This window comes from Crocodylus siamensis, chromosome 3 (genome assembly GCF_052110815.1).
Source record: "Crocodylus siamensis isolate JL-2025a chromosome 3, ASM5211081v1, whole genome shotgun sequence".
In the NCBI taxonomy this organism is placed as follows: domain Eukaryota; kingdom Metazoa; phylum Chordata; order Crocodylia; family Crocodylidae; genus Crocodylus; species Crocodylus siamensis.
Genome location: NC_143397.1, coordinates 183,930,669 through 183,955,763, shown reverse-complemented (window position 1 = coordinate 183,955,763; position 25,095 = coordinate 183,930,669). Strand labels below are relative to the sequence as shown.

At 39.2% G+C, this 25,095-nt stretch overlaps 1 protein-coding gene across 1 annotated transcript in view; it reads left to right on the top strand.

Moving 5' to 3' along the window:
• The window catches only part of PRKDC (protein kinase, DNA-activated, catalytic subunit), a 130,811-nt gene that overhangs the window by 46,995 nt on the left and 58,721 nt on the right, over nt 1-25,095 (top strand). Inside the window, exons 35-55 of the mRNA XM_090039934.1 lie at nt 2,442-2,600; nt 3,039-3,242; nt 3,463-3,648; nt 4,574-4,678; nt 5,727-5,894; nt 7,544-7,671; nt 9,655-9,862; nt 10,631-10,809; nt 12,429-12,597; nt 13,303-13,368; nt 13,876-13,948; nt 15,480-15,628; nt 16,821-16,958; nt 17,136-17,255; nt 18,116-18,259; nt 19,733-19,884; nt 20,656-20,787; nt 21,268-21,379; nt 22,736-22,860; nt 22,953-23,102; nt 23,682-23,855. Of these exons, the coding sequence (XP_089896060.1) occupies nt 2,442-2,600; nt 3,039-3,242; nt 3,463-3,648; nt 4,574-4,678; nt 5,727-5,894; nt 7,544-7,671; nt 9,655-9,862; nt 10,631-10,809; nt 12,429-12,597; nt 13,303-13,368; nt 13,876-13,948; nt 15,480-15,628; nt 16,821-16,958; nt 17,136-17,255; nt 18,116-18,259; nt 19,733-19,884; nt 20,656-20,787; nt 21,268-21,379; nt 22,736-22,860; nt 22,953-23,102; nt 23,682-23,855 (3,041 nt within the window). The remainder of the gene's footprint in view (nt 1-2,441; nt 2,601-3,038; nt 3,243-3,462; nt 3,649-4,573; nt 4,679-5,726; nt 5,895-7,543; nt 7,672-9,654; nt 9,863-10,630; nt 10,810-12,428; nt 12,598-13,302; nt 13,369-13,875; nt 13,949-15,479; nt 15,629-16,820; nt 16,959-17,135; nt 17,256-18,115; nt 18,260-19,732; nt 19,885-20,655; nt 20,788-21,267; nt 21,380-22,735; nt 22,861-22,952; nt 23,103-23,681; nt 23,856-25,095) is intronic.

Below are 25,095 nucleotides of genomic sequence, written 5' to 3'. Positions count from 1 at the left end.
ATGTAAAAAGCAGCATTCAGGGCCTTAATTACTACACATTAGGGCATTAAAGCATCCGAATACATGGTGAAAACTGTCTAGTATTTAATGATCTGCCCACACCTGTGCACTTCAGCAGTCAAAATGGAGGTTACTTCAACAGTATAAACTCTTTCAAATGGAGCAGTAGATTAAATAGCACATCTCCCACTTATTTTACTTGTCAGAGCAGCAAGCATATTGATTTAGATCTTAGAAAAAGCAGGCCAGTAAAATATAAATTGTTACATTTTATAAACTTGATTTATATTTATATTTTACTAGTATGGTACATTTTTGGAAATGGCAGTTAAAGATGTGTCTAAGACTTTACAAACCATATCAAGATAATCACAGAAATCTTGGTATCTCAATCAGAGGTAATTCAGGAGAAGCAGTTTTTCTTCTGACCTTAAAAATGAGCATTATGAAGAAATAGGTCTCAGAGAAGGAGTTTGATTACTTCTAGCAATACTTGACATCTGACCTGGTAGCTGTACAAGAAGTGCATGCAAAGCCTAAACAGCATTTCACCTCTAAATCTCTTACAAAAAGAGCCTAAGGAGACTGAATCTTTTTTACTTGAATAGCTATTTGTTTGCCATTTTTCCAGATGAGGGTCTTCAGGTATCAGACCCTCCTCTCCAAACAGGACTTCCTTTTATAGGATAGTCTGCTGTCATGGGCAGAGTACCCAAGGAACAGCAGAAGGAACTGAAGATGTTCCCCAAGAACCAGTTTTCATAAATTCATAGACATTAGGGCTGGAAGGGATCTTGGAAGATCAAGTCCAGCCCCCTGCCCGAAGGCCGCTGGGGTCATAGGATCCCAGTAAGATAAGTAACCAATTTGCTCTTGAAGGTGTTCAGTGTAGGTGCTTGAACCACCTCCGATGGCAGGCTGTTCCAGGCCTTGGGGGCTCGGACAGTAAAGAAATTATTCCTTCTGTCCAGCCTGAAACGGTCTTGCAGTAGTTTATAACCGTTTGCCCTCGTCATCCCTTGGGGTGCTCTGGTGAACAAATGTTCCCCCAGATGTTGGTGGTCACCCCGATAAACTTATAGGTGGCCATCAGATCACCCCTGAGCCTGTGCTTTTCCAGGCTAAAGAGCCCCATGTCTCTCAGCTTGTTGTCGTAAGGTCTGTTTTCCTGACCTCTGATCATGCGCGTGGCTCTTCTCTGGACTCTCTCAAGCTTCTCCACATCCTTTTTGAATTGTGGAGCCCAAAACTGGACACAGGACTCCAGCTGCGGCCTCACCAAGGCCAAGTACAAGGGGAGAATGACGTCCAGGAATTTGTTCAAGAAGCATCTATGGATGCAAGCCAGCGTTTTGGTCGCTTTACTAGCCACAGCATTGCATTGAAGGCTGGGGCTTCTTCATTGCATATTTGTCTGGGGCTTCTTCATTAATGCCACAGATGAAGGTGTAAAAACACCTTATCACCATGAAACTTTTGTCAGGTCTCCAACCACCCAACCTTCCCTGAGAGGTCCAGACAACCACAGAGGACATACCGCTTGCAAGGATGAGTTCTTTAGCTTCACCACCGATGAGACACTTCGTAGACTTGAGGACAGCAGGATATGATTGTTGCCCATAGGCCTTTATTTTGTACAAGGGGAAGGAACATAACAATAGCACTATTCCAGGTGTAGTTCTCACTGGAATACCACCATCTACAATGCCATTCTTTGAATGAACAGACTAGAGCCTGTGGCAGTTGGTAAAGATGGCCATATTCATAAGTTAATAAAAAAACCTCACTGGCTTCAGTGGGACCCTTTTAATTCTATATATGCTAATAAAAACTTGGAGAGCTACAGTTTCATGACAGTATATTGAATGGTATCAGTGGTGTTACATAGATGGCTTGGTCTCTTCTTCCTAGCATCCTGGGTTCTGCTAAGATGTGGTAACAGTTTGTCCCCTCAATTTTCTGTACTAGTGGTAGTCATCTGAAGCTTGATACCTTAGGCTCAGAGAAGTTTAGAGTCCCTTAAATTTTGGTCCATATTTATTTTAATCTGAATATTGTCCCATATGATCATCAATTTATTCTGGCAAACAAATGTTCAGAGGGGTTTCTTAGGAGTATCAGTAGCCTGTAACACTTCATGAGGCCACTACTGGATCAGAGGGCTTGAAAAACAGAAAACCATGATTGCCTTTCTACAACTCCTATACAGAACAATTCTCTGAAAGTTTAATTTCTTCCCTTTCCCCCACCTTTTCCTCCCTTGGAAGCTAAATGGAACAGTTGAAAAGTCCTCTGTATATTGCATTTAACTTTTTTTGTGTTCTTAATTCATAGCAACCTAAAATGGAATCTTAGTGATTTTTTTTTTGATTTTTTTTTTTTTTTTGGGAGGGGGGGTCCCCCTTCTCCCTCTCTTTCCTCCCCATCTCCCCCACTTTTAGGGTTCAGGACTTCATTTCACAGTTGGCTCTCAACTTCTGTCAGTTGTTTACAAAGGGATTGCACCAGGGGATGAGAGAAAATGTCTGCCATCATTAGATACCAGCAGCAAGCGACTGGCTGATGGACTCCTGCAGCTGGCCTTTGCTTTTGGTTGCCAGGTAGGATATGGTATGATTTCCACGCGGTATTTAAGAGAAGAGATGCCAGAACTTTCATTTGGTGTGCTCTCAGGAACATTGTAAGAGAAACTGGTTCACTTCAACAATGTGTACTTTTTGGAATGGGTGATATCTCTTTATATCTTGCTTACATGCATTCTTTCAGAGTGCAGTATTCATTAACATCCCTTAGCACCTCCACTCCAGTGCAGAGTGCCGGTAGGCAAATCATGGATTCTTTACTAAAGGAAATATCCTAGTATTGTACTGGTTGTGCTTTATTCTTTGTGTTTACTATTTGCTTGTTTACTACAAATACACATGCGACTGTTTGAGGAGGCAGTTTTAAAAGTTCTCTTGATTTCTCTGGGAAACGAGCAAAGTTTAGTACCCATAGATTTGCAGATTAACTCTGTGTCCTTGTGTTGGTTTCCACAGAGTGAAGAACTGGTGAGTCTGATGTTGAATACAGTGATGTTATCTGTACCACTTTCTGAAGCAGCACCAGGGAATCTGCTCAGCTTCTGCCATGGAGAGTATTTCTACAACTTGTTCTCAGAAACCATTAATCACGAACTGCTGAAGAACCTTGATGTGGCCGTACTTCATCTTATGAAATCAGCTGTGAACAATCCCAGAATGGTAATAGCTGCTAAAGATTCAAGAAGTATATAGAAAGATTATCAGAAAAATGAAGGTGCAAATAAACTGTAATGATCCAGAGGCTTAAAGGGTAGGGATGGGGGGAAAGGAGGTGTTTATAGTCATGTGTCCCAATGAATAGGTGTTATGTTTGACTGTTATTTCTAGGGTTTAATTTGGAACACACCGATTTCTTCTTTTTTGCATACTTTAATTTTAGGTGGGTACCATTCTGAATGGTATGTTAGATCAAAGCTTTAAAGAGCGTGCTGTACGCAAGCAGCAGGGAATGAAGCTAGTGACTGCAATCCTCAGAAATTGGATGAGACTTGACACCTGGTGGGCCAAAGATTCTGCTCCTGAGAGTAAAATGGCTGTGTTGACCCTGCTGGCCAAAGTTCTGCAGGTATACGTTGCTTAGAAAAATCAAAGCTACTTTTAGAAAGTTTATAGGAAAGTATGCCACCCTGAGAGAGCAGCAATTTTTGCTTGTCGTTTTATGAGAGATAGACAGAAAAAGAAAAAAAACCATCTGGGAAATCATAAACAATGCATATTAAGTATTAGAAAAAACAAACTGCTTTTTAACACTGAATTTTGTTCTTCCATTTGTTGTCCTTGTGGCCCAAGTTTTAGCTTCCTTTGACATCACTGAAAATACATAATGAAATAAGTAGGGATTTTGGAGAAGGAAGTTGAGATTCAAAATTTCTTATTGGCCACTGAACAGTAGTTTTTCAGACAGACTGTGACCATGCCTGTCTGTTTCAGTAAGCTATTTAAGAACTGAAGAACTCTAACCTCTTTGCCTGTCAGATCTATCACCTTTCTGAATCTCTTCTTTTTCTTGTACCCTGAAGTTAGACTGCTGTAGATACTGGCTTTTGGGAGATATTTTTCTAAACCCATGCAGAAATAGCTAGGAAGAAGAATTATGACTTGTCACCTTCCCCTCCCTTCCTCTACCCCCACCATATAAGAACATTACTGGAGGAATGTTTAATGATGCACAAAGGGGTTTGTCTAATGGCTTATCTGACAGTGGAGTGTTCCCAAATGACCTGCCTTTGGGAGGGAGTTTAATATTATTTTTCTCGTGGCCATTGAAGTGTCACTGTACAGTTCTCTTTGTCATATGTGAGAGCTTTTTAAATTCTTACTAATGCTGTGTTTAAAACCAACACCCCTATCATGTATAAATTTGCATTTCCTGAATTAAATTCAGAAATGGATGACTATTCTAATTAAGAATAAAAATATAATGTATAGGGAGTATTCTTATAATAATGTATGTATTTTTTAAATTACATCTTTGATTTTCTTCTCTCCAGGTGGACTCTTCAGTTTCTTTTAATACAAAACATGAGACATTTTTTGCTGTTTTTAATACCTATACTAGCTTGCTTGTTGATCAGAATTTGGGTCTAAATCTAAAGGTAAGTTGTTTTATATTTTTCCAGGTTAGAAGTAAAATCCCTTTTTATGGGAATACAGTTTCAGAAAATGTCTTCCATCATTAGACATCAGCAGCAAGTGACTGGGTGATAGACTCCTGCAGCTGGCCTTTGCTTTTTATAGAGAACCTATATTACCTTGCTTTCATTTTTATAGTAGGAGCAAAGAATTTGCATTCTTCTCTCATCTTTCCAGGAAAATATACAAATCTGTAATGTGAAAATGACAAATCAATGTGCTCATAACTTCCTAGATGGTACCATGCGTTGTTAACCTTCTTTGTTTTTCCTAGTCATAGCTCATGTAGGCTTTAGGAGAGGTCAGCAATAGGTAGATATAATGATTTACAAATTCATTTGAAATGTATGAAGAATAAAATGGTAAAATGACTAACTTGATCAGACCATCTGCAGCAATTGAAACTGTCACCTGTGTAGGAAAAGAGTCAAGCGTCTTCTACATAAGCTAAAGAACCAGTTCTGTTAGCTGAAGACAGTAACGACCCCAATAACCTGTATGTGTTCTAGTTTACTAGAAAAGGACAAAAAGGTACGGGTAATGAAAGTTGTTGAATTGAGTATCTTGGAAACAGTGAGTTTTTTGTTCACAGAAAAAGTGCTGTATCATTGCCACTGCCAATTTGCCTCTATCCTGAACTAGACAGAATAGCTGTAGTGAATGTCCTAGTATTCATATTCAGTTGAACTTGAACTTTCTGCTCCAGCTACCAAGAAGTGTATCAAATCAATATACAAGTTTTGGTGGTTTCTTCTGATGTTTAACATCTTTTAATTACTCATATGAGCCGTGACCTATCTGTCCATGGGTAGGCTAGTCAGTACTGGCCAGAGCTGAATTTTGAACCATCCTAAAGAGAAAAAAGGCTGTGTCATCTCAACATCAATTACCTGAGCCATCCAACCACCCAGTGAAGTTGCTACTAAACCATGACATGTTAAGTGGTCTGATTGTTGTTGTAGATGGGAAAGGCCTTTTGAATTTGATATAACCACTCTTTATTTACTTTAGAGTCAAGCAGTGATTATCCTTCCATTCTTCACTAATCTGACTGGAGAAAGGCTTAAAGAGCTAAAGGATGCTCTTGACCAGCTTGTAGCCTTCAATTTTCCCATGAAATCTGATGAGTTCCCCAAGGGAACCCTGAGATATAACAACTATGTGGACTGCACTAAAAAGGTCAGTACTTGAGTGGGTTTAAGGTGTATAAATTAAAACATAAGTGAAACTTCTAGCAAAAAAATACAGTTTACATTAAATATGTCATCTCTGAGATGATGGGACTCCTTACTTCTAGATCACTGAGTTGTCCTAATTTATTCCTAAGAGTTAAAAATTAGGAATTAAGAATATTAACGCAAAGGGTGCGTGGTTGGCCGGGATGATCCAGACGGGTATTGAAAGCTGGATTCATGATGTAAATAATGATGTTGACGACGATGACACTTAACTTTCTTGCTTGCCCCTTTTATGATTTTCTTTCTCTTGACTCCTTTGACTCCTTGCTTTTGTATTGGTCTGTCTGCAGTCAGCATATTGTTCATATTTTATCCTGTCAGCATATTCCTTTGTTCAACATCCCCGTTACGAGCACACCTCTTAATTTGGCCTTTTTCCATTGTCCATTGGTCTCCTTTATCACCTTTCATTAACAGATCCAATCATTTCATCCTTCTGATTCAGCCGATTAGTGCCAAGTTCAGTTAATTTGGGCTAGTAACAAAACTATTACTATGCTGTGTTAGAAAACCTTCTCGCAGTGATAGAAAAAGGAAGAAACATCATGAGAGCAAACCCAAGGCCATAAACTGCTTGCAAGAAACAAGGCCAGATGATCTTGCAAACACCAGCAAAATGAAAAGTTCAGATGATAACGAGGCTATACAGAAATTTAGGCTGAATATAAAAGAAAACTTAAAACAGTGCTATAATTTACCACAAACAGGTGCAAATTTAAAGCATAAAATATGACAAGCTGCCCTATCAAGGGGGCCTCTAATAGTTTGGAGAAGTTTTACTTATAACCACAGTGAATCCAGGAGAGGAGTGAGGGAAGGTTTAGCTACACCGCTTTGGGCCATGCAGCCCCTATGTAATGAGCCCTCTGAGCTCCTGGCTGGTCAGTGTGGGCTCTGGCTCAAACTCTGCTTATGCAGGGAGTTTTCAGAACTCATCAGCTGGTTGGTGTGGGCTTTTGCCATAGCCACTGTTTTGCACAGCTCTAGAGCCCAAGGAATGATCACTGCCATTCACCATCTGCTTCCTTATGGCAAACTTGAGTGCAGTAGAAAAGGAGGGGCAAATGCCAGCATTGCTCGCCCCCTGAGACCCAGAGCTATGTGAAGCAGTGCCTCTGGTAAGAGCCTGTGCCACTAGCTGATGAGCTTGGAGAACTCATTGTATGCTGAGAGCACAGCTGAAGGGGGGTGTGACCACACCACTGCAACCCACTGCTCTAGTCCTCTATGTAACCTTCCCATCCAGGTGGTGGTGGTAGCATTCCAGAAGTGAACCTGGGTAGCGTTTCCTCCTTCTTCCATTATTTGCTCCCTATAGATCTGTGTTTGATAGGCCAACTCTTCTGGTCACGTGGCAAAATCACTTCAGCTTTTTAGGGGCTCAGCTAGTAGGAGTCAAGCAGTTATTCCAATTGTTAAACTTAACTTTATTAGAACAAGTATTTGTAGAACTCTAAGATATCCAAATTCAGAGGCTTAAATTCTTTGTTCAGTTTCTTCTATTAGAGTCGGATTTTTGTCTCACTTTAGGGCTGTTGAGAACACAGTTATTGCAACTGTTGTGTTCTTTTTTTTTCCCCCTCTCTCTAGTTTCTAGATGCTCTGGAATTATCTCAGAGTCCTATGCTATTACAGCTGATGACAGAAATCCTGTGTAGGGATCATAGACACTTCATGGAGGACTTGTTTCAAACCAGCTTCAGAAGAATTGCCAAAAGGTGAATTCAGTTTATTGTCCCTCTTTGAAACCTTGCTGAAGCATGTAAACCTTACAGTGGTAGCCTGAGACCTAGTAATAGAATAATATACATTAATAATAAACATACAAGCAGTAATACGCATACAAATATTATATTTTTGGCTGTTGTTTTTAAGAGATTTTTTGTCTCTTTCCACCCATGCCTTCATTAATTATAACATATCCTTCTAAAATTTCCCCTTGTTTGCCTTTTCCAAGTACTTGCTATAAAACTCAGTCAATTATTATTTTGTCTTCCCCTGTGATACTTCAGATGTTTGGACAAATTCTGCAAAGCCTTTATAATGCAGTCTGTTCCAGTATGATTCAAATCAAGACACTAATCATGCAAGACATTCACAGGATTCTTGACCCCAGTTGCCTTCCTGCCTAGAGTCGGGGGAGCTGGACCCAATGATCTGCAAGGTCCCTTCCAGCCCCTAACAATCTATGAATCTATGAAATATATTATGCTGATTTGTTTACTATGAGAGTTACCATGACAGATCAGCAGTATTGCTAACATGTCCATTGAATGGTACAACAAAAATGTGTTGTTTAGAACACATTCTCTTCTAGCTTATATTTTGATTTCTAGTTTTGTGACTTAAGTCTTTTTGTTATGCTCATATTTGTTTGGGATTTTTAGATTTATAATTATCTATAGTATCATATGCATGTAGCAAAACTGTTATAAGTAGGCTACATTTTTTTTTTCCTTTCTGTAAATTTGGGAAGCAACTAATCCTTCTCATTTTTGTTGCTGTTGTTTTGGAAATCAAGACCAGCCTCTTTTATTATTCAGAGAAAGGGAGGCCCAAAGTATCTCTGTGGTGTGGTATATCTGCCATTTTTCAAGTTTTTAATTCCCCCTCTTTCTGCCTTTTCCTTTGACCATGTTACCATTTAGTAGCAAATGGTAGCTACATTTGGCTTCATTTGGGAAGTGATTAGCAGCTTTTTCCTTGTTATCTATTTATCTCCTCCTTCTGAGGGTGGGGGGTGGGTCTCTGCATATTACATAGGATGTAGAAACATTTCTATTAGAGTCATAGAAGTAAGGCTAAAAGCGACCTTCAGAGGTCATCTAGTCCAGCACCCTGCCTCAGGCAGGGTCACCCCTATCCAAACGGTCCCATGCATAGAGGATGAGATTCCAAATGCCCAGCAGTTCCGTACCACAAGCTGTGTACCTTAATGAATCGGATACTTCTTTTGCAAAATTGTGAGACTAGGTGATTGATCCATGGTGATGAGAGGCCAGACTCCAGTAACTGATACCTTTTTTTGTATAGATGAGACTTGTTACTTAGTTTGAACACATCTGTAAACCAACAAAACTGGATGCTGGACAACAAATTGTTGTATATGACAAATTTCCTATGCGTGGCTAATTTGGCTTGCTGTACATGCTCAGTTATATAATAATATTTTGAATAGTTGAAAAGATGTGAATATACATATACAAGAATTGCTTCAACTATGCAGCTTTTTATGGAATGAAATACATCCATGTTTAACAGTAGGCCGCAGCACCATACCTGTTTGATAGGAAGTGGAGGAAAAACATGGCGTCTGACAGTATGAGGAGAAATCATGTGGGTGTAGATTGTAATGACCCATTTGGAAACCGAGTCAAGGTTTGGGCATTCCCCTCAACAAGACAGAATCTTTAGTGACTTCAGGTGGTACAGTCCTGTGCTTCACATTTCATTGGAGATGTTAGGAGAGAGGATTTGTATGCCAGGTTGTGGTGTTGGTCAAATAGTGACTTGTGCAGAAGAATGTTACTTAATAAAAGATCAAACCCTGATACTGGTAGCCTTGAGAAATCTGCTGAGGTCGTGATACGAGTAAGTATGAATGGAAAACGGGATAAAAAAGTAGATATTATGCAGAGTTTTAAAACTTAAGCAAATTTGGTAGTGGAACTTCGTCATCAAAAAATGTTCATCCCATGTAGGAGTGACTGCAACAAACAAATGGTGCTCTTAGACACTGTGTACAAAATGTTCCAGAGTGAATCCCTTCTTTCAAATGTCACACGTCAAGCCTTTTTGGATCGCTCTCTCCTCACACTCCTGTTACACTGCAGCCTGGATGCACTGAAAGAATTCTTCAGCAAGATTGTAGTGGAAGCCATGGATACACTCAAGTCCAGGTTTACAAAGGTAAGCATCATTTATTCTTTACAGTTAGAACAGTTTCTCTACAGAGTTAGTCATTCTCTGAGATGTTACAAATATATAGTTTGTTTAGCTTAGAAACAAGATTGAATTTAAAAGAATGTTTCCAATTTTTGAGGACACTAGAAGGAAAATTAACACAGTAAGGGCCTAACTTCTTGCAGAAGGGCTAGTTCTCTTCCACAAGACATCTTTTGAATGTCTCTGTACTTCCCTGTTTGTGCCAGGAGAGAGGCTCTTTTCCTGGCACAAAATGAGCACCTGTAAAATGGCCTAAGTTTGAACATCTAGGTCATGTCCAGATGAGTACAGACGTCTGGTTCCGTGGGGACAAGAAGCAGCGCACAACTTATGCCACTGCTACGTGTCCCAGGGCAAAGCCTGTGCCATGAATCCTCTGCAGCCTAATCTGGGGGCTGGGGAAGCTGCAACTGCAGCTTTCCTGCAGCTTGCAGCCTGGCCAGCAGCAGGAGGATGGCTTATTCAACCCTTCTTTTTCTTATTTTTTTTTCCTAACAGCCCCTAATAAACTAAATTAATTACAGACACACAGTAGATAGCCCAATAAGCGACAGCTTAATATAAAGTATTCATAAATTATTTAAGAGCAGCTTGAAGCCTGACTTTTGATATAAAATTATTGTTACCTTTAGAACAAGGAAAGGAATGAGAAGCAACTCATACTGTGGAAACAGTAGCAAAATATGTTATAAGGACAAGAGCTAAGAGATCTTTCTGTGCTTTTCTTTTTAGTCAAATGAAACAGTTTTTAACACACAAATCATCAAGAAAATGGGGTATTATAAGATCCTGGAAGTGCTGTATTCACGTCTCTCAAAAGAGCATGTTCACTCGAAGGACTCTCAAATTAACCAGGCTTACCAGGGCACCACAAATGTAGAAGGGAATGAACTTACCAAGATGCTAATAAAGTAAGAGTTTCTCATGTGTGTAATAACCTTTATTTGCTTCTAATTAGCTAAGGAGCCAGGCACTGTTTCCAGTTTGGAAAAAAAGATCCATCCTAGCAATGGATAAATTTAAGAGAAGATCCAAATTGTGCTTTAAACGCTAGATATTGATTTAGATTTGTCTCAATATGGTGATATGGTGACCACCAAATGTAGAGACCAGGGCCATGAACAGATGTTATATTTGAAGTGCTTTGAAAGGGTAAGTGGTCAAATGTACATACTTTATAAAGAGCTCCTTCTATTGTACTTTCTGGCTGTGGCTGAAGAGCCATGCTACTGCATGCTGTTGTGGGCATTATGAAGCACTTGGGGGGGGGGGCACAGAGAAGAGGAGCTGTAAGTCTGTTCATGGCCAAAGTGCTCCATATTTTAAGCACTTCAGAGTGCAGTAGCTTTTGAAGCACTTTACATATCATGTCTGTCCATATCCTGGAATACTTCATCAGGGTAGTTACAGCTTTTCTTAGTTTCTTGATTGTATGTCTTGTGTCATGGGAGGTGGGGAGTATTTAATAAAGGACATATCTTGCCGTCTCTGAAAATGATGCTCTTTAAATCAACTTTATATATTTTATTCTAGCTTGCTAATGGCAGACTCTCTAGATCTTGTTAGTGTCCCCTTTGTCCAGTGAAATTGGAAGCATAACACTTAAATGGAAAAGGTCTGTTTGGCCATGTAGTCCCTGATGATGAGTTGTTTCATAGAGAGGATATGTGTTTTAGTTATTCCTAAATGATGCTCACCATTAAGATGTAACATTAATATTTCTAACAGTATCTTAGGCACCTTTCGCTGTGTATGCTTATTACAGTAATTATGATCCTGAACCACAGGATCCCAGGATACAATTTATTCTTAAGGAGCCAACAATTTTCCCAGTATCACTGCACTATAGGTATTGTAGACTTGCATTTACATCATTATGAATTCGCAGTAATGGCAGCAGGTATCATTTTTGATGAATTAACACCATAGAAAGAAAAATAATACTACATGTAAAAGTTCAGTAGCATTGTTTTATTTTACAATTAAATACCCTTCCTCTTTGACACATACAGAACAATAAAATGTAGCAGATTTAATTAATTTATATTTATTTTATTTCCTAATTCATTACATCTTACAAGGATCTTTCTTTAAAAAACTAGCTGATGATTGGCAGAACTTTGAAAACCAGATTGAGGTTTGCATTATTTGCCTGCTGTATAATGATTCCTGTCTGGCCTGTTCCCGCTTGAATTTCTGGGGAAGAGGTTTGTGAAATTTACCTATATGGGCAGAGGAATTATATCCCTCTAATTTGAAATAGCTGAAGTAATAGGTTCCTTGCACTGGGAATTTCTGTAGAAATACTAGCTAAGGTTTGTTTTCATTGGTGCTGGGTGATACTGCTGCCACAAAGGATTCCTATTGAAAACTTAAATTTATTTGAGGTGGTGTGTGTTGGTACTGCTTGATTGCACTCTGGCTCCCTTACAAAGCTTATGTTGTCTTTCTGCTTCCTTCACTAGTCTTTGTATTGGGGCCTCTGTGATATTCTACAAAATGTTGACAAGATTTTTGGTCTCTTTTTAAGGTCTTGCTATGATGCATTTACAGAAAATATGGCAGGTGAGAGTCACCTTTTGGAAAAGAGGAGAGAGTATCATTGTGCTGCATATAACTGTGCCATTGCTGTCATCAGTTGCGTCTTCACTGAAAGTAAATTCTACCAGGGCTTCCTTTTCACAGAAAAACCAGAAAAGGTGAATGTTGATGAGGAAACTACTGTTTGTTGGTAATGTTCTGCAGGGTCCATCCAGTATAGTAAGACACTAATGGGAAGATTTTATTTACGTTTCAGTGAATCAAACCAAAACCTGTTTCCCACAACTGTTCCTTCTCTTAATAGTGTCTGAAATAAACAGGGAAATGGTTGGCTTCTTTTAATCCTATATAGCATTTGAATTGCAGATCACGGTTTCCATATCTGGTTGGGGGTTAAAGTAGCAAGATGTTTGACCTACTCTGGTTTAAATAGTTGTTGGTTAAGTACAGAAAATAACCAACATTTAGTTTCTTAAATATTAATAGAGTTGGAATGTTATAGCTGTGAAGATACAGGAAATATGTGAGAAGCTCGGTATTTTAGTGAAATCTTTTCTGGAACAACTAAATAGTTGGAGAAATGTTAGCAGAAGAGCACTTCTATGTCTGAAAGCTTGTTTAGCATCTCTTCTAATTGTGTAGTTGTTCCAGTAAAAGGTAGTGCCAAAAAAAATCTTGCTTCTCAGAAGATTCTAAAAAGAACATTTATATTAGTATAGTTTTCATGAATGAACTCATTGAATGAGACCATTACTTTTCATTGTGCTTGATATGTTGAAATAGATTCTATTTAATCTGGCTGCAGTAGCAGTCACTGATTACATTATGACTTCCTAAATTGTCAGCTATACTTTGGTTCACAGAACTTGCTCATTTTTGAAAACTTGATAGATCTGAAGCATCAGTATTCTTTTCCTGTAGAAATTGAGGTGAGTATGAGCTCTGTGCTTTGTTATAATTAAGTGGAAATGTTAAATTGCTTTTAATGTTATACAGTCATTACATACCATAGTATTTACACATGCAAAGAGATAGGGAGATGGAAATAATGCTGTTGGAGTGCATGACATTGATAGGAAAAATCCACTTATATCTTCTCTTTTTCTTTTTTTTTAACTAGTTAATTTATCATTTTTGCAGGCAGAAATCCCAGACTGGGAGTTGACAAGCACAGCTTTTATTGTTTTGGCAAACTTACTCTGATAACCCACTACCAGAATTAGTAATTCATTTGGCGCAAGGTAGTCCTAAGCACTGTTAATCAGCATTGCAATTCATTTTTAGTAGCTGGAACCCTTTCTTTGGCTATCAGTTGAAAAGCTATATTACTTTAGATAAATATGCTATCTATAAAAGATGTTCAACTTGTTTGGGTTTTGTTGTTTAATTCAAGTTAAAAACCATGCAAAAAAACTTAGCTCTTTATTGTGTCTTAGATGCCAATGGAAAGGAAGAAAAGGTATATTGCCATTAGGAAGGAAGCCAGAGATACAGTAAATGGTGATCCAGGTAAGATATTCATTGATTTAAAATTTAATCCATTTTTTTAATAATCTTAAATTTACAGTTGACATTTGTACATTTTGATTTTGATGTGCTTATTTTGTATTAGAGATGAGTCTGGAAAAGCTGCCAGTGAGATCTAAAGACGGTTTGGTGGTTCTCTAGTAATGGAGTTATGGAAAATATTATTTCCTTCTATTTTCTCAATAACTTCATGTAGATGTAGCATTATATAAAATTTGCCAACTGAGACTATATTTTGCATTTTGATGTTTGTTAATTAGCTTTCTAAAGTTTTCCCACTCCAGTATTTTTCAGAGTATATGGAAGATGATCTGTTCTATACTTCTGTTATCATTAATATGCAGTCAGTTTTTAATTGCTAATACTTATTTATAAGCAGAAGTTCTTACATCCGGGCATATTTTTACAAGGAAGGGGACAGTTTATCATTTCTAACAGAACTTTTAATTACAGTAAAATCTGAACAAAGACCTTGTACTAAACACATGCGTAGCTACTAGGGCTGTGCCAAGGTTCGGGTGCTGATTTCGATTCAGAGGAGATTCAGCCGGATTTTTGCGTCCGAATCTCCGAATCTGAATTGAATCGGAAGACCAATAGAAAGGTCCAAATTGATCTGAACCTCCAAATCAGTTTGGGAAATATTTGGAGAAAGATTCAGAGATTTGGGCAGTCCCTGCTCACCGTCACAGGAAGCTGAACCTGGGCTCCATGCTGGTAAGTAGGGGGCTGTAAGAGGGGACCATGGGGAGACCCCCACCAGGTCCCATCCCCTGCCTGCTCCCTTGGTCCCCCTGAGCGCCCCCCTGACCCTTGCCCACTCTCCCAGCCCCGTCAATGGCTGTCCTGCCTGGCCCGAGTGTCCCGGGTCTTACCAAAAAAAAAAAAAAAAGCCCCACACTGACCAGCTGCTGCCAGGTGGGGGGTGCGATCCCTACTGCCCCCCACTGCCCTGCACTGTATGGGGGGCTCTGCACAAGCCCCCATGACTGCCCCGCCTGGCCCCAGCATTCTGGCGCTTAAAAGAAAAAACCCTATAACAACAACAACAACAAAAAAGCCCTGCACTCACTGGCTACTGCAGTGGCCCTTGGGGCCTCTCGGGGCTCGTGGCAGAGCCCCCTGTGCCGCACGGGGCAGTAGGGATTGCCCCCCAACCTGGCAGCAGCCAGTGGGTGCAGGGCTCTTAAAAAGTCGGGACACTGGGGCTGAGCGCTGGGCGGGGCAGCCATTGATGAGGCTGGGAGAGCGGGCAGGTAATGGGGCCTGTTTGATTTGGACATTCAGCTGAATCTCCAAATCAGATTCAGCTGAAATGATCTGGGACTGTGATTTGAATCACCAAATTGAATCACTCCCCTAAACTGGCCAAATCCGAAGTGAATGCTAGCTGCTTCACACAGGCCTAGTAGCTACTGTGCCTGATCAATTTTTATCAATCTTGTGAGTTGTCACTAAAGGCAAGTTTAATATGAGTTATTGTCTTAATTAACAACTTATTTTTCTTATTCAGATCAGCCTCAGTATTTGCCTTCTGTATCCTATATGGTAGACAGCAGTCTCAGTGAGGAGATGAGTCAGTTTGATTTCTCCACTGGAGTCCAAAGTTTTTCTTATAACACGCAAGACCCAACAGCTGCTAGTGCTCGTTTCAGGAGAAAGGTGATTAGAGGCTTGTATGCTGTGTAGCGGAATAAGCTTGTCAATTTCTTGATAAATAGATACGATAACTGGAAAAGCAGGCTTCATGTATGTGGTGTTTGTACAGATACAAGGTTCAATAGCATTTTGCCAAGTGGGTGTAGTCTTGCAGCCCTCGACAGCTCACCAAAAATCAACATGTAGCCCTCTAGCTGAAATAATTGCCCACCCCTCCTCTACTATGTGTCTAGGCTGTCTTAAGTAGGAGTTAAGATTTACCCCTTTTAATATCTAGTCAATTAAGAAAAGTAACAGTGGCTTTAGATTTTACAACTGCATGTAAATATTTTTGTGCCAGTTTTTAAAAAACTCACAATTTAATATTTTCCATTTCCTTACACCCCTTTGCTGGGATGCATGAAATAATCATTAGAAAGGGCAAGAGAGCAATATTTTCTCTAGCATTTTATCATTGTACTATCTTAAGTGGTGTTGTGTGCCAGTTCTACATAGAAAAAATCAGACTCGAGTTGAAGTTGTGTCAGTGGTCAAGTCAGGAAGAAATTGCCTTATTGCACATAAGTCTGAAATATTTGCCTTTGGAAAAGACACTAGGCATTTGAGTTGCCATCAGTATTAAAGGCAAGATTTCAAAATTAATCATAATATGATATCAGGAAAGCCAGCAATTTTCCTGTTTTAACAGTTGACATAAAATTAACCAACATATTTTTATTATAGGATCTAACCACAAGCTACATAAAATTGCTCAAATTTCCATTCCTTTTTAGTGGTGAAAGCAGTTTTTTCTTATTGGAAAATTGGCTTCTAAATGAATCTGTGATTAAATACTTCACAAATACCTTGAGTGGGAGTTGGGGTGTGCATGTAAAATCTTGCATAACTGATGTGGTGTCAGATGGCAGTTTTCTTCTCCAGCTGTGAACTGAAATTAAGTTCTGTGGGGTCTGACTTCAGTGTATGTTTCTGGTTTGCCACTAGACTCTAATAAATGCCTAAGTCAAAGCAACAGCTGGCTGATATCCTTAGGCAAATGTGTTTTGGGTGGTTTTGGTTTGAACTATGTATTTGATGTAATCCCCATTAAATAGTATTGTAATAAGGTTTGCATAGGTGGACTAGAAAATCAGAATGTATTCAGTATTAACACTTATGATTAAAAAAAAATGAAGCACTATCCTTTTTTGTACAGGAATCCACTGAGTCCATGGTTCTAGATGATGAAATGGAACTCGAGATGGATGAGCTCAATCAACATGAATGTATGACAGCTATGACAACCCTGATTAAACATATGCAGAGAAATCAGATCACACCCAAAGTAGATGAGGTCAGTACTGTTTAATGGCCTAGCCCACTAGTTACAAATATGATGCCAAGAAACGGGTTTATAATGGAAACCTTGCTTTGTAGTGTTTGTGGTTGTAGTAGAATAAAACCTTCTGTTTCTTCTTTGGTCATTTTAAGTTGTTCTTATTTTAAGGGAAGCTTTTCATTTTGATTACAGGGGGCAGTTCCAGTAGCCCTTCCTCCATGGATGAAGTTCCTGCATAGCAAATTGGGGAACCCATCAGTACCATTAAACATTCGCCTCTTCTTAGCAAAACTTATTGTTAATACTGAGGAGGTGAGTAGTTTCATTGCATTAAGTTCTGATTCTTTTTGCTTAAATACAGTCTTAAATTATAATTGCAGCTGCATAAGCCTTTTAGGACAAACTCCATTTCAGACTAAGTTTTTCTGGGTTCAGCTTTTGTTACTTAGCCCTACTGAAGGAAAGCATTGCCAGCTTAGCCTTCAGGTGAAAACTGGGTGATATTGATTATATAAATTAATGTGGGGCAAACCTTATTGAATAAAACCATTTGATTTTGCATAGGTCTAATTGCAATAAAATACAAATGTGTATGGTTCTCCTTTAATGACTGAGGAAATGCTTTCTCTTCCTGGTCCAAGCTAATGTATTTCTACCCTACCTGCATCAATTTCCTTAAAGCTGAGTACTCTTACTTGCTTTAGATACTTGTATCATAACTTTTACCTTCCAGTGAATATCAGATCCAGAGTATAAAACTACTGCATTTCATAGCATTTCAAAACCAGTGTAATAACAAATCTCTAGAGTAACAGTTTGAACAGTATGTATTTTTATGTGCAGATGTGGGTTACTTCCCTTTGGAGGGTGGCTCTGTATGTGAAACACTGGTATAATTGCTATATTTAGTGGGCTCCAGTGAAAGAAATAATTTATTATGAATATCAATGTTGAAGGCTTGTAGGCAGAAAGAATAAGCAGCAAGTATAATTACAATAAGGAAATTTTATTAAGATTTTTTTTTTAATCCCTGCAGTCTATTTTTTTTGGAGGAAATGAGGTAAAAACTGTGTTGAAAAGGTGAATTTAATAGGTTTTTATGTCTTAATGCATTAACTTCTTCAATACTAAGTTAGTTTTAGAGTTGATTGTTTGTTCTTTCTTCTCTCTAGGTTTTCCAACCTTATGCAAGGCATTGGCTTGGTCCCTTGTTGCAACTTGTTGTTTCTCGGGATAATGGAGGAGAAGGGATTCATTACATGGTGGTGGAAATAGTAGTTACTCTGCTTTCTTGGACTAATGTAGCTTCTCCCAAAGTAAGGAAATAGAGAACATTATAGTTGTATGTCATTCTGTAAAATGGAGTATATGTAATGGTTTTATTCCATCCTTCCTTAATACATTTTTTTTTCTTTTCTTTTTTCATAGTCAATATAAACAGCTCGATTGGTTTAAGAAAAAAGTTTAGGGTTTTAATCAAAGAATCTGTGCCCATACATTGAGAGCAGCTTGTAGAGCAATAGAGATCCCAGATTGTTTTGGTCTGCTAACAGATACTTCATGCCATTTAAATGCAGCAGACTACAGCGTACTTGACAAATATGTATTTATGGACTTAGAGGTGACACTGTCATGTCTTGCCGTAGTTGAATATTAAGTTTTCACAGATGTGTGTTGAAAACCACGTTCTTACCATTTTGTCAAAGATAAATGAATGTTGAGTAACTTGGAGCTTGTCTGTGCTACAGGTCTTCTCTAAGCAGATGGCTTGTTGTTAGTAGGGATACAGTGTACCTGGAAGGCACTACTGTGGAAAAGGGCTATAGCTGTCAGCAAAAAGCATGGACATGTCTTCACTTGCTCTGTGGCAGCTTTCCTGTGGTGGCAGAAGCTTTCTATTGTTCATAGAGCAATATTGTACTACCAGCAAGAAGGAGTGGGTTGGATGTGTTCTCTCTTTTGCTGGCTGGATATGAGTTAAGCTATATTTTTGCTTGACCCATCCTGTCAACAGGTGTCAGAGCTCCTCATAAAGCAACTCCATTTCTGCTGAATTCTGACCTTGACTTCACTGCAAAATCATACTGGGTCAAAAACAATGTGAAGAATTAAATTGCTCAGCACCCATATTGATTGGGACTTGGGAGTCAGTATAGACAATTTGTGGTTAGCACCATGTCAGCTACTCATGTCTAACTCTTTTCCCATTTAAAATGAAGCCCAGCTGATAGAATGCCTAATTGGAATGGAGGTCCTTATATTATAGTATTCTGAGCATTACATCTCTGTTTCATAGTTTCATAGTTTCTAGGGTCGGAAGGGACCTGAGCAGATCATCTAGTCTGACTCCCTGCCATGTCAGGAAAGAGTACTGGGGTCAAACGACCCCAGCAAGGTGTTCATCTAACCTCCTCTTAAAGACCCCCCAGGGTAGGAGCCTGCACCACTTCTCTTGGAAGTTGGTTCCAGATCCTAGCCACCCTGACCGTGAAGTAGCGCCTCCTGATATCTAACCTAAACCTACCGTCTGCCAGCTTGTGACCATTATTCCTGGTCACTCCTGGTAGTGTCGGGGGAACAGGGACTCCCCCAGTGCCTGCTGATCCCCCCTGACTAGTTTATAACAGGCCACAAGATCCCCTCTCAGCCTTCTCTTTTGGAGGCTGAACAGGTTCAGGTCCCGTAGCCTCTCCTCATAGGGCCTGCCTTGTGTTTTGATTCTAAAGCAAGATGAATTTGACAGTTGTATATAGAAATTCTGTGTTGCTGTTTGTTTGTTTTCATGCTAGGGGAATGTTAAAGATGAAATCCTCGCTAATCGATTGCTTGAATTCTTGATGAAGAATGCATTTCACCAGAAAAGAGCAGTGTTCAGACACAACTTGGAAATTATAAAGACAGTTGTGGAGTGCTGGAAAGATTGTCTCACTGTACCTTACAGGTAGTACTAACTTAATGAAGGTACATTCTTCTCTAAGTTTGCAGAGAATCTAGAGCAAATCTGGACATAGGTTTGCAGATGTGAAAGGATTAGGGCATTAGTTGTTGAATGGTGGTTGCAAAAATTCTGTGCTATCCTAGGATTTGATCCAGTACTTTCATGGATCATTTATTAACTTTCTGGTAATAGTGTTTTGTTTTGTTTTAACCAAATCCAAGCCTCTCCAGAGAGTCTTTAGTTCTTTGATCATCTCTGTTTGCATGTATAATACTGGTGGATTTTCATCTCTGCTGTGCCACTGTTTTGTCTTTCTGGAGTGAGTTTATCTGCAGTATTGAAGTTGCCTCTGCTGTTAGTGCCAAAAATGCAGAGGTGGAAAACTGCAGAGGTGTTGCATATGCAGGAAAACAGAATTCAGGTTGCAAAATAACCTTGAAAAGTGAGAAGTACAGGGCTTCCAGGAAATGGAATACCTAAAGCATGACAGAATACTAGAAGAATAATTTTTGTCTGATATTTATACAAGTAACTTACAACCTTAGCAGTGTTTCATCATCAAAGATATACCCTGTAAATAAAGAATAAATGATTTGTGGTAGGGAAGATTGGGGGGCAGGGGCTTTGCATTTTTTTTGTTAGAATTACTCTTGCAATAAGTTACTGTTTTCTTAGATTCAGATCTGTCACTGGATTTATTCAGTCTTCTGTAATGGACTGTCTTTGACCTGTAGATGTCATACACACCTTTTTCTGTATATATTTTTGTTACAGGATAATATTTGAACAGTTTTCTGGAGGAGATCCTGAAACAAAAGACAACTCAGTAGGAATTCAACTGTTAGGGATTGTTCTTGCTAATAACTTGCCTCCCTATGACCCAAAATGTGAAATAGATAGTACAAGGTGAGCAGTGAATCTTGTGAAGGAGTTCATTTTGATGAGAGAAGCAATACTGAATTTGGCATCATGGAGGGTGGGGTTTAGATTATTCTTATCTCTTCACAACCTCCCCCCCCACACGTAAACATTTATTTGTAACGGGTCCCATACAGAAAACTCTACGGCCCTCATTTTACTCTTGGAGATGACCTGGCGGGAATATGTTTGTACTAGCCCTATTTTAGTCCTTTCTTTTGCAGTTAGCAAACTCTCTGGCACCTGCTGGAGTCAGAAAAGGATCAAAATGGGGATTTAAGGCAAAAATTTGAAAGGTTCCCTGTGTCCTTCATGGATGTGACATATTAATGTAATTGCTCTACAAGTCTACAGTTAAGTCTATGAATATAGAAGTGGTAGAGAATATGGCTATGTTTTTTGTTGCTCATCAGATATTAATGGAAAATCAAGGGGAGTGGATCACAGCATATTTCTTTTGTATACTAGGTATTTTCAGGCTCTGGTCAATAACATGGCTTTATTAAAATATAAGGAAGTCTATGCAGCTGCAGCAGAAGTGTTGGGACTTACTCTTCAATACATTGCTGAGAAGAAAAATGTGAGTGTATTACATCATGACTTCTTATCATTCTATATTAATGACACTTTCTATATAAGGTGACTACCCAATTCTAGCTTGAAAATGTTAAGTATGCTGAGGCCTTCTCCATGGTGAAATGGCAGTAGAAGATATTATCAGGTGGAGATTAAAATTCAGGATCAGATTAACATAGGTTGTCAATGCCTTGTCTCCATTCTCAGCAATTGGCTCTGAGAGGTTGCAGGACCTGGGTTTCTGAGCACTGTTTGTTCACCTTCTCTCTACCAATGGGAATAACACAGTATTTTTAAGGAAGGTAAAAGAAATGTGAAAATTTGGGGTATCCTTATGGTGCTCTCTGTAGCTAAGAGCCTGTAAACAGGGCCTTTGAATGCATTAATATTGTTAACTCTTGCCATTGGACATGTTTTGTGTAATTCCTGTAAGTAAAGTACATAGCTGTCTTCCCTGTCTACTTTCTTTTCTGTGGGAAATGTTAGGTCTATCAATCTTGACCTTTTCTCACTTGGGGCATTTTTACATGCATTTCCAATGTGGCACTGGGTGCTTTTTAGAGAGCTTTGCTAATTAAAAGTGCCCATGTGTATCAGTGTTGAAGCACATCGCTGCAATGGGAAAATGGTGGTGATGCACTTTGAACTATAGCACATCGAAAATGTGTTAGTTCAAAGCGCACTGCCACCATTTGCTCAATGCGGAGGTGCATTGTGCTGCTAATCTGCAACACTGCTAGAGCACGTCAATTTACATGCTCCAGTAGACTTGATAAGAGTGTGCTCCAACATGCTGGATTTCCAGCGTGTTGGAGCAGGCTCCTCGCACGTGTGCAGATGCCCTCCAAGTCTTGACTATTCCTCTTTTCTTTTAAAAACAGTAATTTTTGAATGATGGAATAAAGCATAGTGTTAATTGTTTTTGGTGTACATTATCCTTTGACAGTGAGCCAAATTAATTTTAATGAAAAATTGTTTTGTGTTTTATGCTATCTTAAGTTGCATCCCTAATGGAAACATGCCACACTAAATCAGGGATTACTTGACGTTAATAATAAGAATACCAAGTGACTTTCCTTCAGAATTAAAACATTTTGCTCCCTATATAATAAGTAGAAACTTTCCGCTTGTTATTTGGTGCCAGTGGTAAATCAGGCAATATGTATTTCATCCAGACAGTTGTATTTATGCTGTGAATTGTCTTCATGCATGTTAAGGGTATGCACTTTAACATCTGCCACTGAAGTTTCATTGTCTCTAAAATTAATTTCCACTGTAACAGTTCTATACAGTCATTTGATTGTTTTTAATGTTACAGCAGTTAGGTTTATTTAATATTACAGCATTTCGGTTCTTTCAGATAACTGAGGGTCCAATTTATGACTGTGTTGTAAAGCAATTAAAACAGCATCAAAACACCAAGGAAGACAAGTTTATTCTCTGCTTGAATAAAGTAGTGAAGCATTTTCCTCCTGTGGCTGACAGGTACATCATAGATTGTATGGTATGTACTCTCTGGGTATAAAATCAGTTCCAAATAGAAATAACTTCTGACCTGTTTTTGTGCTCTTATCAAGGTTTATAAATGCTGTGTTCTTCCTGTTACCGAAACTTCATGGTGTGCTGAAAACTTCCTGTTTGGAAGTGGTGATGTGCCGTGCAGAAGAGATAACTGATCTCTATTTACAGTTAAAGAGCAAAGATTTTATGCAGGTCATGAATCGCAGGTAAGCTGGCATAAAGTCAGTGCAAGCTGATCTGAACGGCCACAGCAAAATCTTTACACCAGCATCTTTTTCTAGTAACCAGCTGCAAGTTTTAAATTCCTTACATATTTACAGCTGCATATTGGGCTTCCTTGAGGGCATGGCTCTCTTCCTTGAGCAAATGTAAGCCTGTCAAATATTTTACATCTTCTGTTTAAGTTTAGACTTCGTTTAGTCCTTATTAGCATTATAGTGGAATCTCAACTGACTTGATCCTACCTGGGTTTTTGGTTGTAGCTGTGTTGGTCTAAGGACATAGGCAGTCAGGGTTCTTTGGGTAGGTGTGATATCTTTTATTAGACCAACTGAGTAGTTGGAAAAAAGTTTTTTGCAAGCTTTTGGGCACAATCACCCTTCTTCAGGCATAGGAACTGACTTTTTGACTGCATTGGGACTGGGAATTTAAGTTTAAACACAACTATTAACTTAAAGTAGTTTTATGGAACCAGAAATAATAGTGCTGAAAATACATGAACTTCAGTTTGTGTTTGGTTGTGAACAGAATATGAAAACAATGCAGTTGTGTGTTGTCCCCTTTAGAGATGATGAGAGGCAGAGAGTGTGTTTGGACATAATATACAAGATGCTTTCTAAGCTAAAACCACTGGAACTAAGAGAACTTCTGCCTGGAGTAACAGGGTTTATCTCTCACCCTTCTCCAGTCTGTCGAGAGCGCATGTATGACATCATGATGTGGATTTATGATAACTACAGGTATGGATTCAGTTACAAGTATGCTTTTTCAGCCACTTTAAGAGCAGTTTATATAAAAGTGTTCTGACTAGCCTTAATCTGCTCATATAATGGGGAGGAAAGGCATGGGTACAGCGCAGGAAGCAGAAAATTCTTTGACCTTAGAAAAATCTTGCAGAAGTGTCTGCTTCTGTTACCCCACTTATAAAATGCTGGTGTTTTAATTATGACGGTCATCAATGTAAGGAATGAATTAATGTTCTTAAAACACTTTCATAATAAGTACCAAATTTCATTTTCTCGTACAAAATTGTTAGCTTTTTAGAATATGGTTGTATTTTCTTCTTTTCTTTCTGAAAATAATACTCTAAAACAAATATTCTCAACCTCCCGTTGTTGCTGTGTACAGCCTGAGCTGGCAAAACATTTAATTAGGAATTGAGGATGCACAGGGTCTAGCAGATTTAGGTACATGGAGTCTGTTGTCTCCTCTCAAAATTCTGGTAGTAATGTTTTGCCAAATTGTACCCTGGCTTGGTTTGTTTCCACCTCTCCTTTAAAAGTAGACTATATTTGATCATATCTATATCACAACTCTCCTTCACTGCCCTTTAGGAACACATATCTACTGTGCGAAGCTTCAGACACTGGTTTGATTCAGTGGAAATGTGGTCCGATTTGGTGGCCAAATCTCCAAATCCAAATCGAATCAGGAGACCCTTGAATCGCTCCGAATAGAATTGGAACCCTCTGAATTGATTCGGAAAGATTTGATGTTTTGGACATAAGCACAGCTTTAAATATGTTTCTACGTACCTCAGGGTCCAGATTGCAGCATTCACGAGCTATGGTGGGGCAGATGGAATGTCCCACAGGAGGGTCCCCAGTGCACTCAGCAGCAGACCCGGAAGTGGACCAGAAGCACTTTTGGGTCCTCCCCTGGCTCGGCAACTGGTGCTTCCTGGGAACCAGGGAAGCGCGGGGGGGACCCCCAGTGTACTTGGCGGTGGACCTGGAAGCGGGCCGGAAGTAGTTCAAGTCCACTTCTGGGCTCACCGCCAAGCACATGGGGGGAGGGGGTGGTGCTCCCGTGGGATGTTCCATCCACCCCAGAATCTCAGTGTTCATGAGTCGTGCTTCATGTGTAGAAAAAACATTTAAAGCTGTGTCTTTAGTCGAATTGCTGATTCTCTGAATCGGCATCAAATCTTCAGATTCGGATTCAGCTTAATCTAATCGGGACAGTGATCCGAATCAACTA